This window comes from Phyllobates terribilis, unplaced genomic scaffold (assembly GCF_046119375.1).
Source record: "Phyllobates terribilis strain yellow unplaced genomic scaffold, ASM4611937v1 Scaffold_3__8_contigs__length_932513732, whole genome shotgun sequence".
Taxonomy (NCBI): domain Eukaryota; kingdom Metazoa; phylum Chordata; class Amphibia; order Anura; family Dendrobatidae; genus Phyllobates; species Phyllobates terribilis.
Window position 1 is genome coordinate 394,320,160 of NW_027362763.1, and position 19,054 is coordinate 394,339,213.

The following is a 19,054-nucleotide window of genomic DNA, read 5'->3' on the forward strand; positions in this document are numbered from 1 at the left end:
GTACATTGCTGTACACTTCAGTTTAGTCCGCAGTTATACAGTACATTGCTGTACACTTCAATTTAGTCTGCAGTTATACAGTACATGGCCGTACACTTCAGTTTAGTCTGCAGTTATACAGTACATTGCCGTACACTTCAGTTTAGTCCGCAGTTATACAGTACATTGCTGTACACTTCAGTTTAGTCCGCAGTTATACAGTACATTGCTGTACACTTCAGTTTAGTCCGCAGTTATACAGTACATTGCTGTACACTTCAGTTTAGTCCGCAGTTATACAGTACATTGCCGTACACTTCAGTTTAGTCTGCAGTTATATGGTATATTGCGGAACTCTTCAGTTTATTCTGCAGTTATACGGTACATTGCTGTACCCTTCAGTTTAGTCCGCAGTTATACACTACATTGCTGTACACTTTAGTTTAGTCTGCAGTTATACATTACATTGCCGTACACTTCAGTTTAGTCTGCAGTTGTAAAGTACATTGCCTTACACTTCAGTTTAGTCCGCAGTTACACAGTACATTGCTGTACACTTCAGTTTAGTCTGCAGTTATACAGTACATTGCTATACACTTCAGTTTAATCCGCAGTTATACAGTACATTGTTTTGCGCTTCAGTTTATCTGCAGTTATACAGTACATTGCCTTACACTTCAGTTTAGTCTGCAGTTATACAGTACATTGCCGTACGCTTCAGTTTAGTCTGCAGTTATACAGTACATTGCTGTACACTTCAATTTAGTCCGCAGTTATACAGTACATTGCTGTACACTTCAGTTTAGTCTGCAGTTATACAGTACAGTGCCGTACACTTCAGTTTAGTCTGCAGTTATACAGTACATTGCTGTACACTTCAGTTTAGTCTGCAGTTATACAGGACATTGCCGTACGCTTCAGTTTAGTCTGCAGTTATACAGTACATTGCTGTACACTTCAGTTTAGTCTGCAGTTATACAGTACATTACCGTACACTTCAGTTTAGTCTCCAGTTATACAGTACATTGCCGTACACTTCAGTTTGGTCTTCAGTTATACAGTACATTGCTGTACACTTCAGTTTAGTCCGCAGTTATACAATACATTGCTGTACACTTCAGTTTAGTCTGCAGTTATACAGTACATTGCCGTACACTTCAGTTTAGTCTGCAGTTATACAGTACATTGCCGTACACTTCAGTTTAGTCTGCAGTTATACAGTACATTGCCGTAAACTTCAGTTTAGTCTGCAGTTATACAGTACATTGCCGTACACTTCAGTTTAGTCCGCAGTTATACAGTACATTGCCGTACACTACAGTTTAGTCTGCAGTTATACAGTACATTGCCGTACACTTCAGTTTAGTCTGCAGTTATACAGTACATTGCCGTACACTTCAGTTTAGTCTGCAGTTATACAGTACATTGCCGTACACTTCAGTTTAGTCCGCAGTTATACAGTACATTGCTGTACACTTCAGTTTAGTCCGCAGTTATACAGCACATTGCTGTACACTTCAGTTTAGTCTCCAGTTATACAGTACATTGCCGTACACTTCAGTTTAGTCTGCAGTTATATGGTACATTGCGGAACTCTTCAGTTTATTCTGCAGTTATACGGTACATTGCTGTACCCTTCAGTTTAGTCCGCAGTTATACACTACATTGCTGTACCCTTCAGTTTAGTCTGCAGTTATACATTACATTGCCGTACACTTCAGTTTAGTCTGCAGTTATACAGTACATTGCCGTACACTACAGTCTAGTCTGCAGTTATACAGTACATTGCTGTACACTTCAGTTTAGTCTGCAGTCATACAGTACATTGCTGTACACTTCAGTTTAGTCTGCAGTTATACAGTACATTGCTGTACACTTCAGTTTAGTCTGCAGTTATACAATACATTGCTGTACACTTCAGTTTGGTCTTCAGTTATACAGTACATTGCTGTACACTTCAGTTTAGTTTGCAGTTATACAATACATTGCTGTACACTTCAGTTTGGTCTTCAGTTATACAGTACATTGCTGTACACTTCAGTTTAGTCTCCAGTTATACAGTACATTGCCGTACACTTCAGTTTGGTCTTCAGTTATACAGTACATTGCTGTACACTTCAGTTTAGTCCGCAGTTTTACAGTACATTGCTGTACACTTCAGTTTAGTGTGCAGTTATAAAGTACATTGCCTTACACTTCAGCTTAGTCCGCAGTTATACAGTACATTGCCGTACACTTCAGTTTAGTCTGCAGTTATACAGTACATTGCTGTACACTTCAGTTTAGTCTGCAGTTATACAGTACATTGCAGTACACTTCAGTTTAGTCTGCAGTTATACAGTACATTTCCGTACACTTCAGTTTAGTCTGTAGTTATACAGTACATTGCCGTACACTTCAGTTTAGTCTGCAGTTATACAGTACATTGCTGTACACTTTAGTTTAGTCTGCAGTTATAAAGTACATTGCTGTACACTTCAGTTTAGTCCGAAGTTATACAGTACATTGCTGAACACTTCAGTTTAGTCTGCAGTTATACAGTACAATGCCGTACACTTCAGTTTAGTCTGCAGTTATACAGTACATTGCTGTACACTTCAGTTTAGTCTGCAGTTATACAGTACAGTGCCGTACACTTCAGTTTAGTCTGCAGTTATACAGTACATTGCTGTACACTTCAGTTTAGTCTGCAGTTATACAGGACATTGCCGTACACTTCAGTTTAGTCTGCAATTATACAGTACATTGCTGTACACTTCAGTTTAGTCTGCAGTTATACAGTACATTGCCGTACACTTCAGTTTAGTCTCCAGTTATACAGTACATTGCCGTACACTTCAGTTTGGTCTTCAGTTATACAGTACATTGCTGTACACTTCAGTTTAGTCCGCAGTTATACAGTACATTGCTGTACACTTCAGTTTAGTCCGCAGTTATACAGTACATTGCTGTACACTTCAGTTTAGTCCGCAGTTATACAGTACATTGCCGTACACTACAGTTTAGTCTGCAGTTATACAGTACATTGCTGTACACTTCAGTTTAGTCTGCAGTTATACAGTACATTGCCGTACACTTCAGTATAGTCTGCAGTTATATGGTACATTGCGGAACTCTTCAGTTTATTCTGCAGTTATACGGTACATTGCTGTACCCTTCAGTTTAGTCCGCAGTTATACACTACATTGCTGTACCCTTCAGTTTAGTCTGCAGTTATACATTACATTGCCGTACACTTCAGTTTAGTCTGCAGTTATACAGTACATTGCCGTACACTACAGTCTAGTCTGCAGTTATACAGTACATTGCTGTACACTTCAGTTTAGTCTGCAGTCATACAGTACATTGCTGTACACTTCAGTTTAGTCTGCAGTTATACAGTACATTGCTGTACACTTCAGTTTAGTCTGCAGTTATACAATACATTGCTGTACACTTCAGTTTGGTCTTCAGTTATACAGTACATTGCTGTACACTTCAGTTTAGTCTGCAGTTATACAGTACATTACCGTACACTTCAGTTTAGTCTCCAGGTATACAGTACATTGCCGTACACTTCAGTTTGGTCTTCAGTTATACAGTACATTGCTGTACACTTCAGTTTAGTCCGCAGTTATACAGTACATTGCTGTACACTTCTGTTTAGTCTGCAGTTATACAGTACATTGCCGTACACTTCAGTTTAGTCTGCAGTTAAACAGTACATTGCCGTACACTTCAGTTTAGTCTGCAGTTATACAGTACATTGCCGTACACTTCAGTTTAGTCTGCAGTTATACAGTACATTGCCGTACACTTCAGTTTAGTCCGCAGTTATACAGTACATTGCTGTACACTTCAGTTTAGTCCGCAGTTATACAGTACATTGCCGTACACTACAGTTTAGTCTGCAGTTATACAGTACATTGCTGTACACTTCAGTTTAGTCTGCAGTTATACAGTACATTGCCGTACACTTCAGTTTAGTCTGCAGTTATATGGTACATTGCCGAACTCTTCAGTTTATTCTGCAGTTATACGGTACATTGCTGTACACTTCAGTTTAGTCCGCAGTTATACACTACATTGCTGTACACTTCAGTTTAGTCTGCAGTTATACATTACATTGCCGTACACTTCAGTTTAGTCTGCAGTTAAAAAGTACATTGCCTTACACTTCAGTTTAGTCCGCAGTTACACAGTACATTGCTGTACACTTCAGTTTAGTCTGCAGTCATACAGTACATTGCTGTACACTTCAGTTTAATCCGCAGTTATACAGTACATTGCTGTGCGCTTCAGTTTATCTGCAGTTATACAGAACATTGCCGTACACTTCAGTTTAGACCGCAGCTTTACAGTACATTGCTGTACACTTCAGTTTAGTCTGCAGTTATACAGTACATTGCCTTACACTTCAGTCTAGTCTGCAGTTATACAGTACATTGCTGTACACTTCAGTTTAGTCTGCAGTCATACAGTACATTGCCGTACACTACAGTTTAGTCTACAGTTATACAGTACATTGCTGTACGCTTCAGTTTAGTCTGCAGTTATACAGTACATTGCCGTACACTTCAGTTTATTCTGCAGTTATACAGTACATTGCTGGACACTTTAGTTTAGTCCGCAGTTATACACTACATTGCTGTACACTCAAGTTTAGTCTGCAGTTATACAGTACATTGCCGTACACTTCAGTTTAGTCTGCAGTTATACAGTACATTGCTGTACACTTCAGTTTAGTCTGCAGTTATACAGTACAATGCCGTACACTTCAGTTTAGTCTGCAGTTATACAGTACATTGCCGTACACTTCAGTTTAGTCTGCAGTTATACAGTACATTGCTGTACACTTCAGTTTAGTCTGCAGTTATACAGTACAGTGCCGTACACTTCAGTTTAGTCTGCAGTTATACAGTACATTGCTGTACACTTCAGTTTAGTCTGCAGTTATACATTACATTGCCGTACACTTCAGTTTAGTCTGCAGTTATACAGTACATTGCTGTACACTTCAGTTTAGTCTGCAGTTATACAGTACAGTGCCGTACACTTCAGTTTAGTCTGCAGTTATACAGGACATTGCCGTACACTTCAGTTTAGTCTGCAGTTATACAGTACATTGCTGTACACTTCAGTTTAGTCTGGAGTTATACAGTACATTGCCGTACATCTCAGTTTAGTCTCCAGTTATACAGTACATTGCTGTACACTTCAGTTTAGTCTGCAGTTATACAGTACAGTGCCGTACACTTCAGTTTAGTCTGGAGTTATACAGTACATTGCTGTACACTTCAGTTTAGTCTGCAGTTATACAGTACAGTGCCGTACACTTCAGTTTAGTCTGGAGTTATACAGTACATTGCCGTACACTTCAGTTTAGTCTCCAGTTATACAGTACATTGCTGTACACTTCAGTTTAGTCCGCAGTTATACAGTACATTGCTGTACACTTCAGTTTAGTCTGGAGTTATACATTACATTGCCGTACACTTCAGTTTAGTCTGCAGTTATACAGTACATTGCTGTACACTTCAGTTTAGTCTGCAGTTATACAGTACAGTGCCGTACACTTCAGTTTAGTCTGCAGTTATACAGGACATTGCCGTACACTTCAGTTTAGTCTGCAGTTATACAGTACATTGCTGTACACTTCAGTTTAGTCTGGAGTTATACAGTACATTGCCGTACACTTCAGTTTAGTCTCCAGTTATACAGTACATTGCCGTACACTTCAGTTTGGTCTTCAGTTATACAGTACATTGCTGTACACTTCAGTTTAGTCCGCAGTTATACAGTACATTGCTGTACACTTCAATTTAGTCTGCAGTTATACAGTACATGGCCGTACACTTCAGTTTAGTCTGCAGTTATACAGTACATTGCCGTACACTTCAGTTTAGTCTGCAGTTATACAGTACATTGCCGTACACTTCAGTTTAGTCCGCAGTTATACAGTACATTGCTGTACACTTCAGTTTAGTCCGCAGTTATACAGTACATTGCTGTACACTTCAGTTTAGTCCGCAGTTATACAGTACATTGCCGTACACTTCAGTTTAGTCTGCAGTTATATGGTATATTGCGGAACTCTTCAGTTTATTCTGCAGTTATACGGTACATTGCTGTACCCTTCAGTTTAGTCCGCAGTTATACACTACATTGCTGTACACTTTAGTTTAGTCTGCAGTTATACATTACATTGCCGTACACTTCAGTTTAGTCTGCAGTTGTAAAGTACATTGCCTTACACTTCAGTTTAGTCCGCAGTTACACAGTACATTGCTGTACACTTCAGTTTAGTCTGCAGTTATACAGTACATTGCTATACACTTCAGTTTAATCCGCAGTTATACAGTACATTGCTTTGCGCTTCAGTTTATCTGCAGTTATACAGAACATTGCCTTACACTTCAGTTTAGTCTGCAGTTATACAGTACATTGCCGTACACTTAAGTTTATTCTTCAGCTATACAGTACATTGCCGTACACTTCAATTTAGACTGCAGTTATACAGTACATTGGTCTACACTTCAGTTTAGTCTGCAGTTATACAGTACATTGCCGTACACTTCAGTTTAGTCTGCAGTTATACAGTACATTGCCGTACACTTCAGTTTAGTCTGCAGTTATACAGTACATTGCCGTACGCTTCAGTTTAGTCTGCAGTTATACAGTACATTGCTGTACACTTCAATTTAGTCCGCAGTTATACAGTACATTGCTGTACACTTCAGTTTAGTCTGCAGTTATACAGTACAGTGCCGTACACTTCAGTTTAGTCTGCAGTTATACAGTACATTGCTGTACACTTCAGTTTAGTCTGCAGTTATACAGGACATTGCCGTACGCTTCAGTTTAGTCTGCAGTTATACAGTACATTGCTGTACACTTCAGTTTAGTCTGCAGTTATACAGTACATTACCGTACACTTCAGTTTAGTCTCCAGTTATACAGTACATTGCCGTACACTTCAGTTTGGTCTTCAGTTATACAGTACATTGCTGTACACTTCAGTTTAGTCCGCAGTTATACAATACATTGCTGTACACTTCAGTTTAGTCTGCAGTTATACAGTACATTGCCGTACACTTCAGTTTAGTCTGCAGTTATACAGTACATTGCCGTACACTTCAGTTTAGTCTGCAGTTATACAGTACATTGCCGTAAACTTCAGTTTAGTCTGCAGTTATACAGTACATTGCCGTACACTTCAGTTTAGTCCGCAGTTATACAGTACATTGCCGTACACTACAGTTTAGTCTGCAGTTATACAGTACATTGCCGTACACTTCAGTTTAGTCTGCAGTTATACAGTACATTGCCGTACACTTCAGTTTAGTCTGCAGTTATACAGTACATTGCCGTACACTTCAGTTTAGTCCGCAGTTATACAGTACATTGCTGTACACTTCAGTTTAGTCCGCAGTTATACAGTACATTGCTGTACACTTCAGTTTAGTCTCCAGTTATACAGTACATTGCCGTACACTTCAGTTTAGTCTGCAGTTATATGGTATATTGCGGAACTCTTCAGTTTATTCTGCAGTTATACGGTACATTGCTGTACCCTTCAGTTTAGTCCGCAGTTATACACTACATTGCTGTACACTTTAGTTTAGTCTGCAGTTATACATTACATTGCCGTACACTTCAGTTTAGTCTGCAGTTGTAAAGTACATTGCCTTACACTTCAGTTTAGTCCGCAGTTACACAGTACATTGCTGTACACTTCAGTTTAGTCTGCAGTTATACAGTACATTGCTATACACTTCAGTTTAATCCGCAGTTATACAGTACATTGCTTTGCGCTTCAGTTTATCTGCAGTTATACAGTACATTGCCGTACACTTCAGTTTAGACCGCAGCTTTACAGTACATTGCTGTACACTTCAGTTTAGTCTGCAGTTATACAGTACATTGCCTTACACTTCAGTTTAGTCTGCAGTTATACAGTACATTGCTGTACACTTCAGTCTAGTCTGCAGTTATACAGTACATTGCTGTACACTTCAGTTTAGTCTGCAGTCATACAGTACATTGCTGTACACTTCAGTTTAGTCTGCAGTTATACAGTACATTGCTGTACACTTCAGTTTAGTCCTCAGTTATACAGAACATTGCCGTACACTTAAGTTTATTCTTCAGCTGTACAGTACATTGCCGTACACTTCAATTTAGACTGCAGTTATACAGTACATTGGTCTACACTTCAGTTTAGTCTGCAGTTATACAGTACATTGCCGTACACTTCAGTTTAGTCTGCAGTTATACAGTACATTGCCGTACACTTCAGTTTAGTCTGCAGTTATACAGTACATTGCCGTACGCTTCAGTTTAGTCTGCAGTTATACAGTACATTGCTGTACACTTCAATTTAGTCCGCAGTTATACAGTACATTGCTGTACACTTCAGTTTAGTCTGCAGTTATACAGTACAGTGCCGTACACTTCAGTTTAGTCTGCAGTTATACAGTACATTGCTGTACACTTCAGTTTAGTCTGCAGTTATACAGGACATTGCCGTACGCTTCAGTTTAGTCTGCAGTTATACAGTACATTGCTGTACACTTCAGTTTAGTCTGCAGTTATACAGTACATTACCGTACACTTCAGTTTAGTCTCCAGTTATACAGTACATTGCCGTACACTTCAGTTTGGTCTTCAGTTATACAGTACATTGCTGTACACTTCAGTTTAGTCCGCAGTTATACAATACATTGCTGTACACTTCAGTTTAGTCTGCAGTTATACAGTACATTGCCGTACACTTCAGTTTAGTCTGCAGTTATACAGTACATTGCCGTAAACTTCAGTTTAGTCTGCAGTTATACAGTACATTGCCGTACACTTCGGTTTAGTCCGCAGTTATACAGTACATTGCTGTACACTTCAGTTTAGTCCGCAGTTATACAGTACATTGCCGTACACTACAGTTTAGTCTGCAGTTATACAGTACATTGCCGTACACTTCAGTTTAGTCTGCAGTTATACAGTACATTGCCGTACACTTCAGTTTAGTCTGCAGTTATATGGTACATTGCCGAACTCTTCAGTTTATTCTGCAGTTATACGGTACATTGCTGTACACTTCAGTTTAGTCCGCAGTTATACACTACATTGCTGTACACTTCAGTTTAGTCTGCAGTTATACATTACATTGCCGTACACTTCAGTTTAGTCTGCAGTTAAAAAGTACATTGCCTTACACTTCAATTTAGTCCGCAGTTACACAGTACATTGCTGTACACTTCAGTTTAGTCTGCAGTCATACAGTACATTGCTGTACACTTCAGTTTAGTCTGCAGTTATACAGTACACTGCTGTACACTTCAGTTTAGTCCACAGTTATACAGTACATTGCCGTACACTTCAGTTTAGTCTGCAGTTATACAGTACATTGCTGTACACTTCAGTTTAGTCTGCAGTTATACAGGACATTGCCGTACACTTCAGTTTGGTCTTCAGTTATACAGTACATTGCTGTACACTTCAGTTTAGTCCGCAGTTATACAGTACATTGCTGTACACTTCTGTTTAGTCTGCAGTTATACAGTACATTGCCGTACACTTCAGTTTAGTCTGCAGTTATACAGTACATTGCCGTACACTTCAGTTTAGTCCGCAGTTATACAGTACATTGCTGTACACTTCAGTTTAGTCCGCAGTTATACAGTACATTGCCGTACACTACAGTTTAGTCTGCAGTTATACAGTACATTGCTGTACACTTCAGTTTAGTCTGCAGTTATACAGTACATTGCCGTACACTTCAGTTTAGTCTGCAGTTATACAGTACATTGCTGTACACTTCAGTTTAGTCTGCAGTTATACAGGACATTGCCGTACACTTCAGTTTGGTCTTCAGTTATACAGTACATTGCTGTACACTTCAGTTTAGTCCGCAGTTATACAGTACATTGCTGTACACTTCTGTTTAGTCTGCAGTTATACAGTACATTGCCGTACACTTCAGTTTAGTCTGCAGTTATACAGTACATTGCCGTACACTTCAGTTTAGTCCGCAGTTATACAGTACGTTGCTGTACACTTCAGTTTAGTCCGCAGTTATACAGTACATTGCCGTACACTACAGTTTAGTCTGCAGTTATACAGTACATTGCTGTACACTTCAGTTTAGTCTGCAGTTATACAGTACATTGCCGTACACTTCAGTCTAGTCTGCAGTTGTACAGTACAGTGCTGTACACTTCAGTTTAGTCTGCAGTCATACAGTACATTGCTGTACACTTCAGTTTAGTCTGCAGTTATACAGTACATTGCTGTACACTTCAGTTTATTCTGCAGTTATACAGTACAATGTTGTACACATCAGTTTAGTCTGCAGTTATACAGTACATTGGTCTACACTTCAGTTTATTCTGCAGTTATACAGTACATTGCTGTACACTTCAGTTTAGTCTGCAGTTATACATTACATTGCCATACTCTTCAGTTTAGTCTGCAGTTGTACAGTACATTTCTGTACACTTCAGTTTAGTCTGCAGCTATACAGTACACTGCTGTACACTTCAGTTTAGTCTGCAGTTATACAGTACATTGCCGTACACTTCAGTTTAGTCTGCAGTTATACAATACATTGCCGTACTCTTCAGTTTAGTCTGCAGTTATACAGTACATTGTTGAACACTACAGTTTAGTCTGCAGTCATACAGTACATTGCTGTACACTACAGTTTAGTCTGCAGTTATACAGTACATTGCTGTACACTTCAGTTTATTCTGCAGTTATACAGTACATTGCCGTACACATCAGTTTAGTCTGCAGTTATACAGTACATTGGTCTACACTTCAGTTTAGTCTGCAGTTATACAGTACATTGCCGTACACTTCAGTTTAGTCCGCAGTTGTACAGTACATTGCTGTACCCTTCAGTTTAGTCTGCAGTTATTCAGTACACTGCTGTACACTTCAGTTTAGTCCACAGTTATACAGTACATTGCCGTACACTTCAGTTTAGTCTGCAGTTATACAGTACATTGCGGTACACTTCAGTTTAGTCTGCAGTTATACAGTACATTGCTGTATACTTCAGTTTAGTCTGCAGTTATACAGTACATTGGTCTACACTTCAGTTTAGTCTGCAGTTGTACAGTACATTGCTGTACACTTCAGTTTAGTCTGCAGTTATACAGTACATTGCTGTATACTTCAGTTTAGTCCGCAGTTATACAGTACATTGCCGTACACTTCAGTTTAGTCTGCAGTTATACCGTACATTGCTGTACACTTCAGTTTAGTCTGTAGTTATACAGTACATTGCCTTATACTTCAGTTTAGTCTGCAGTTATACAGTACATTGCTGTACTCTTCAGTTTAGTCTGCAGTTATACAGTACATTGCCGTACACTTCAGTTTAGTCTGCAGTTATACAGTATATTGCTGTACACTTCAGTTTAGTCTGCAGTTATACAGTACACTGCTGTACACTTCAGTTTAGTCAAAATTTATACAGTACATTGCCGTACACTTCAATTTAGTCTGCAGTTATACAGTACATTGCGGTACACTTCAGTTTAGTCTGCAGTTATACATTACATTGCTGTACTCTTCAGTTTAGTCTGCAGTCATACAGTACATTGCTGTACACTTCAGTTTAGTCTGCAGTTATACAGTACATTGCTGTACACTTCAGTTTAGTCTGCAGTTATACAGTACATTGCTGTACACTTCAGTTTAGTCTGCAGTTATACAGTACATTGCCTTACACTTCAGTTTTTCTGCAGTTATACAGTACATTGCCGTACACTTCAGTTTAGTCTGCAGTTATACAGTACATTGCTGTACACTTCAGTTTAGTCTGCAGTTATACAGAACCTTGCTGTACACTTCAGTTTAGTCTGCAGTTATGCAGTACATTGCCGTACACTTCAGTTTAGTCTGCAGTTATACAGTACATTGCTGTACACTTCAGTTTAGTCTGCAGTTATACAGTACATTGCTGTACACTTCAGTTTAGTGTGCAGTTATACAGAACATTGCCGTACACTTCAGTTTAGTCTGCAGTTATACAGTACATTGCCGTACACTTCAGTTTAGTCTGCAGTTATACAGAACATTGCTGTACACTTCAGTTTAGTATGCAGTTATACTGTACATTGCTGTACACTTCAGTTTAGTCTTCAGTTGTGCAGTACGAGCTGTTATATGGTGCATTGCTCATTATCAGACATTTATTTAGAATGATCTAATTAATTGTGCTCATTAGTATCTGTATATAGTATGAATGAAGATATCAACACCTAGTTTATGAAAACTGCAACATAATAATTAAGTATTTGTAAGGCCACTTACCCATAGCAAATAAGGCTAAGTAATCTGTAATATAATCTCTTTTGATTCAGTAAACTGGAGCCAGCTTCATTGAGATGAAAGCTAAGGTGCAATTAGACGTGCAGATGTTTGCCCATAAACAGGTGCCGACTTCCTATATACAAATTGATTGGTGCTCATCCAAAGGCCTATTCGCATGGACTGATGCAGTTGGTGTAGCGACGGAACGACCGTTAATGCAATCTTTTTATCCATATACAGTATGCTTATTGTGGGCAACACATCTGCTGCTTTCACTGGGCAATGTGCTGCTGACAATGATTTTAACGTCAGTGAAAGGCTACGTTCACATGTTGCTTTTTTCTGCAACCAAAATCTGATCTCTTGGCAGTAAAATAGCTCCAGTCAAAACACTAGTTTTGCTGCCTTTTTGGCTGCTTTTCTTGCTGCGGTTTTGCTGCATTTTTCAGGATCCCAGTTCAAGTTCAACTTTGCTTCCACCTTGCAAGCATGAACAATACAAAGTGTTAGACCAGCAGTGTAAGATGTATATGAAACCATAATACATTTTTGGTAAAAATGGCAATTTGCTCAAATTATTTAGGGGGAAAATGTTTTTTATGTCTGAAAAATTAGTGACTATTCTGAACAATTTGCATATTAAATTTCCCAGAGGAGCATTGCACAGCGAATAAGCCTCCTTACATTGGCATGCCAGAGCCAGTGTGTCACTCTCCACAAGGAGAAATGTTACCCCTTAGATCTCAGTCCAGAGCCTCTCATCTAGCCAAATCTGTTCTCATACTTGGCACTGATGAGGGCCAACAGCCCAAAATACCGCATCTGCAAATTGAGATTCTGACTTGCCTTTTATCCTAAGTCATATTGTTCAACCCGTTGAAGGGTTGATTGTCGCTTGTAGGATTGCTGCTTCCAATAGGTGGCGCTATAGAGTTTAAGTCTTCTTTTTCTCTGAAGAGGCAATTTGCATATTCTGAACAAAAAACTTGGATACCTGTATAAACTAAGGTTACATGAGTTAATGAAAAAAATACACAAATTGTAAATGTAAAAACAGTGGGGGAAGTTGAATTGATTGGGCATTGCTTACTTAACACATTGATAGGGCATTGAGTTGGTAGGGCACTGTTTAACTTAACACATTGATAAGGCATTGAGTTGGTAGGGCTCTGTTTAGCTTAACACATTGGTAGGGCATTGAGTTGGTAGTGCATTTTTAACATTCAAACATTTGTACTGTATCGAGTTGGTAGCGCATTCATTCCTTTCACACGTTGTTAGGGAATTGTTTACTTTAACACATCTCACTAATTTAATAAAACTGTACTAATACTTACTTACACATGGTCATGTGAGTTTTGAATCCTGCTGTACCTAATTTCTTTTTCACCAAAAACAATGCAAAAACTGATAGCAGTATTTTTCTGCTTTTTTCACTTACTCATTGCTTTCAATGGGTGAAAATGGTGCAAAAATGGCGAAAGAAGTGACATTTTGCAGTTTTAAAAAATGCAGCAGTTTTTCAATTCAGTAAGGAAAAATATGCACATGGAAATACGAGAAGCAATGTAATGAAACTGAAAGGGAGAAGATACAGATTAGATATTAGAAAAAACTTTTTGACCGTGAGGGTGATGAATGAGTGAAGCAGGCTGCCACGAGAGGTGGCGAGTTCTCCTTCAATGGAAGTCTTCAAACAGAGGCTGGACAGACATCTGTCTGAGATGGTTTAGTGGATCCTGCATTGAGCAGGGGGTTAGACACGATGACCCTGGAGGTCCCTTCCAACTCTAACATTATATGATTCCATGAAAACAAGCGTTTGCATGAGATTTCGGAAATCTCATCGCTTTTGCTGGTACTGTAAAAATCAACTTTTAATTGCAAAAAAACGCAGCAAAATCACGTGTGTACATAGCCTAAAAGTGATGACCAACTTGTTGCCCAGAAAACATACTTGTTTTTTACATTTCTCATGTGCGGCTCGCAGGATTTAGTAAATGCATATGTTGCAGCTCCATATTAATCAGGTATGAGTTCTCTTGCATCCTCTAGTCCTCTCATCTGAGTGTTTTTTTTTATACCAGCGTATGAGTATATCTCTGTGATTTCCCAAATGTATAGATATTTTTTAAAAAAATTTACGCTAAATCACCTAAATGAAGTAAGAAACAGACCCAAACACAGCTGTCTATCATACAGTTGTGACTAAACCAATTTTTTTTTAGTTTCCAAAATATTTAGAAAACTCATTTATTTCTTTGTTTCTGTGTCACATTAGCTTGATTGTATGCTCTTGGCTATATATTATCGTTTCCTTTAAAACAATCAAAAAATAAAAATTTTTCCTTAAATTAATATTCCTCAGACTTTTCAACTGATCTGAATATAGCTAGAACATACACCACACCACATGCCGGCCATGGTTAATGCATTGCCCTGTCCTTCACAGCACAGGTGCTAAAAGCTTTCTGCAGTAGGGCATTCTGGGAACTAGAATTCCCTCTACAGACATTTTTAATTACAATATTTTATTTTATGATGTATCATTCTTTTACCCCCAAGATAATTTCTCTAACTGTGTATAAAATTAATGTTAACATCAGAGGACATTTCTCCTACAGACATTTAAATTAGCAATTTTCAAAGATTTCCATTTTTTTCTGAACCGATAGTCAGAACTGCTATCGCCTTCTTACACTTCGACATAAATCATGCAGAGCACTTATGCATTGAAAGACAAGTTGACAGAGAATTACAAATTCAGTCGCAGATGTTAGGGAGACAATGTGTTAGGTTTCTTTTTTCCTGTGTAAGATAAAGGTTGGTGAATATCCAAATGGATTTTATATAGCCAAAACACGGTACAGTTAGCACTTGTTTGATAACATGTACCAATATGCCCAATACAGACAGCATCATTTGAACAAATACAGATGCCAAGGTTTGTATGAAGTTACATTTAGTAAAACAGAAGGCAGGTGTCCTGCAACTGCAGTGAAAAGGACTTATAAAAACATAATTTATTGGTAACCATGTTAATTATCATCAAGGAAAAAAATAAGCATAAAAAATACTATGCCTGCGAGTTTCAAGCATTAAGAGGTTTAGTGTTATTTATGCTTATTTTGTCACTTGATGATATGTTAATGGTTAAAAATAAATTATGTTTTATAAGTCCTTTCCATTGTGGTTGCTGGATACCTGCCTTCAACTTTACAATTTCATCTGGGAGCCGGCCCGCGGTTTTCGTCCGTGCACCGCACCCTAATTAGATTGATCTATATCTGGACTGGATGAGCTGATGTGATTGTTTTTTGTGTTGCTTATGTTCATGATGTTACACTTAGCCTATGACTGCATTCACAAATCAGTGTGACTCTTTTGAGTGGTCTCCGATTTTTCCTAGGACAGCATAAAATGGATTGGATGTGTTCACTTATTTGTTAAAATTACTGAAACTACAGTGAAATTCATGAGACTCAGAGCATGCCTTATACTGATCCTATTTGTGGATCAGACTCAGCCATTCAAGTCTATGGTTATCTGTTAGACACAAATGCAAAGCTGGTTTGCTTCCATTTTGCATCTGTGTCTCATGGATTTGTTACTTAGTGAAGAGTGACACACCAGCTCTGGTACTTCAAGGTAAGGAGGCTTATTCGCCGTGCAATGCTCTTCTGGGAAATTTAATATGCAAATTGCCTCTTCAGAGAAAAAGAGGACTTGTACTCTATAGCGCCACCTATTGGAAGCAGCAATCCTACAAGTCACAATCAACTCTTTAACGAGTCGTGCAATATGACTTAGGATAAAAGCCAAATCAGAATCTCAATTTGCAGACACAGTGTTTCGGGCTGTTGGCCCTCATCAGTGCAAAGTATGAGAACTGATTTGGCAAGGTGAGAGGCTCTAGACTGAGGTCTAAGAGGTAACGTTTCTCCTTATGGAGAGTGACACACCAGCTCTGGTACGTCAAGGTAAGGAGGCTTATTCGCCGTGCAATGCTCCTCTGGGAAATTTAATATGCAAATTGCCTCTTCAGAGAAAAAGATATAGAGTACAAGTCCTCTTTTTCGCTATAGAGTACAAGTCCTCTTTTTCTCTGAAGAGGCAATTTGCACATTAAATTTCCCAGAGGAGCATTGCACGGCGAATAAGCCTCCTTACCTTGACGTACCAGAGCTGGTGTGTCACTCTCAATAAGGAGAAATGTTACCCCTTAGACCTCAGTCCAGTGCCTCTCACCTAGCCAAATCAGTTCTCATACTTTGCACTGATGAGGGCCAACAGCCCCAAACACTGTGTCTGCAAATTGAGATTCTGATTTGGCTTTTATCCTAAGTCATATTGCACAACTCGTTAAAGGGTTGATTGTGACTTGTAGGATTGCTGCTTCCAATAGGTGGCACTATAGAGTACAAGTCCTCTTTTTCTCTGAAGAGGCAATTTGCACACTTAGTGAAAAACTTCCACAAAAGCATATGACCTTCCATAGGGTTTTTATTGATTTAGAGGCAAGCTCTATTTAAATATAGAGGTTAGGGCCAAATCTGCAAAAATTTTTTTAGCAGATTCACTTGAATCAAGCAGATTTGATTTGACCAAATCTAAAATGCTATGACTTTTTCTGTCATCTCAGCTCCCCACTCAGTCCTCCACTCACTCCCTCCCATCTTGTCTTGTAGTTGTGAATTTCTTCAGGCACTATCTAGGTCTGACTAAGCCTCACGCAAACACTCAGGCACAATACACATACATGAGCCATATTGCTAGATTTGTGAAAATGGAATCCCAAAAATCTTGGATTTTGTCAAATGTACCACCTTTGGGAAACTTGTAACAAATTTGATTTATTATGAATTCTTTCACTAATTATTAATTAGCATTTGTATATATATATAAAATCAACCTCTCTATATGTGATGGTCTTCAGATTCACAGGGTCAGAGATGAAAAGACTCTCCAACTATGATGCAGTTCTATGTGGTTAGAGAAAGTTGACAGCTTTTAATAAGTAACCAACTATACAGTATGCAAATTGCCTCTTCAAAGTAAAAGAGGACTTGTACTCTATAGCGCCACTTATTGGAAGCAGCAATCCTACAAGTCACAATCGACCCTTTAACGTGCCTTGCAATATGACTTAGGATAAAAGCCAAATCAGAATCTCAATTTGCAGACACAGTGTTTCGGGCTGTTGGCCCTGATCAGTGCAGAGTATGAGAACTGATTTGGCTAGGTGAGAGGCTCTGGACTGAGGTCTAAAGGGTCACTCTCCAACTATACAGTAAATCATACAACTGGGGTGTATGCTTATCCCGCCGATCCTACAGCTGTTCAGCAGATACAATATCGTTATCATGTTAAATATTTTTGAGATGACCTGGAAGTTTCCTTTAAGGACAAATCCATGTGCGCAGAGCCTGAAAATGATCAGAGGCCACCTGTCCTGTATTTCCTACTATGTATAATATCATCACATGCTGTACTGATGGAAATAGTCTACTAAAGATTAGAATCAACATGTCTAGAGAAGTGTAATACCTATACTTGTGGGATCCAAAAGACCATGCCACAATTTTTTTTTATTTTAGATTTGTACAGAAAAACAACTTTGCATGGATTTTTATGCAATCAAAGGCCCCGGGTGACACAGTAATGTTCGATATGCTTACATAAATGCTTTATTATTACAGCTTAATAGATTGTACAGAGCCATAATATACAGTAGTCATTTGCATAGATCCTTACATAGTACCTGTAAATTAAAGTTGTATTCACATTCAACAGATTTTTTTCCCCCAAAACTTCTGCAACTGAAAATCTATTCTTTGCATCTGAGCAAGGTTGTGTCTACAATGGGTGCATGGATATCTGCCAAACCTATATTGATGAATGGAGCAATTGCAGAAATGTTTCTAACCAAACTGCTTTATGTCCTAAAGTAAAAAATGTAGAAAAATATAAATAAATGTATAAATATTAATGCAAAAATAATGTGTTTCTCTAATTATATGTGTTTTTTATTTTTACATTAGGGACCAAAAGGTGAACACGGCCCAATGGTAAGTAAATTTAAAATAAGATTTTGTCATAATTAGGAAAACATATGGCTGATAGGAAAAACATGGCACAATGTGCAACAGTAATTTGTACTGCAATTAAAAATATAAGTGTGCACGATTTACGAGCTATATTATTAACAAATAAATGGTCGTATTGCTAACAACATGTTATATTCAGCTTGCACATTAATAGATTATGTTTAAGTAGCCTCTTTTCCCACTGACATGTTTATTTAGTGATTGCATGCATCAGCTGCTCCATTGGGTAAGTAACTAATAGAGCACAGTATTCTGAGAACATGAGAGGATGTTTTCCAAATATGAGATTAAAAAATAGAAAATCAAATTCATGTATCACTTCTTAGACCTAATATACAGTGTAGAACCTGTAACTGATGGAAACTATCATAATTAAATTACAACTTCAAAACAGTAAAAATAATGGATGATTAAAATGTAAAGGTTTTTTTTCACCTTATTAAATGGTTACAATTGTCAAGCGCTTGTAAAAACATGCTAGTTTGCAATTTATTATTAAAAATTGCTTCTTAAGAACAGAGGTATTTTTAAGTTTATAGTTTACTGCTCGTTGCCATGGTTACAGGTCACCCCTATCTCAGTATAGCCAGTTGTCTAGGCAAAGAGTGTGACCCGAATGTAGGTAATGCTCTGAAGCAGGTTGCATCACTAAATTCGGCCAGCTTCAGTGT

The 19,054-nt window shown here is 38.3% G+C and overlaps 1 protein-coding gene across 3 annotated transcripts in view; it reads left to right on the forward strand.

Moving 5' to 3' along the window:
* COL19A1 (collagen type XIX alpha 1 chain) overlaps positions 1 to 19,054 on the forward strand; it is a 1,587,177-nt gene that overhangs the window by 1,308,416 nt on the left and 259,707 nt on the right. For all 3 annotated transcript variants that reach the window (XM_073675502.1, XM_073675503.1, XM_073675504.1), the window contains exon 41: positions 18,318 to 18,344. In XM_073675502.1, coding sequence (XP_073531603.1) covers positions 18,318 to 18,344 — 27 coding nt within the window. The remainder of the gene's footprint in view (positions 1 to 18,317; positions 18,345 to 19,054) is intronic.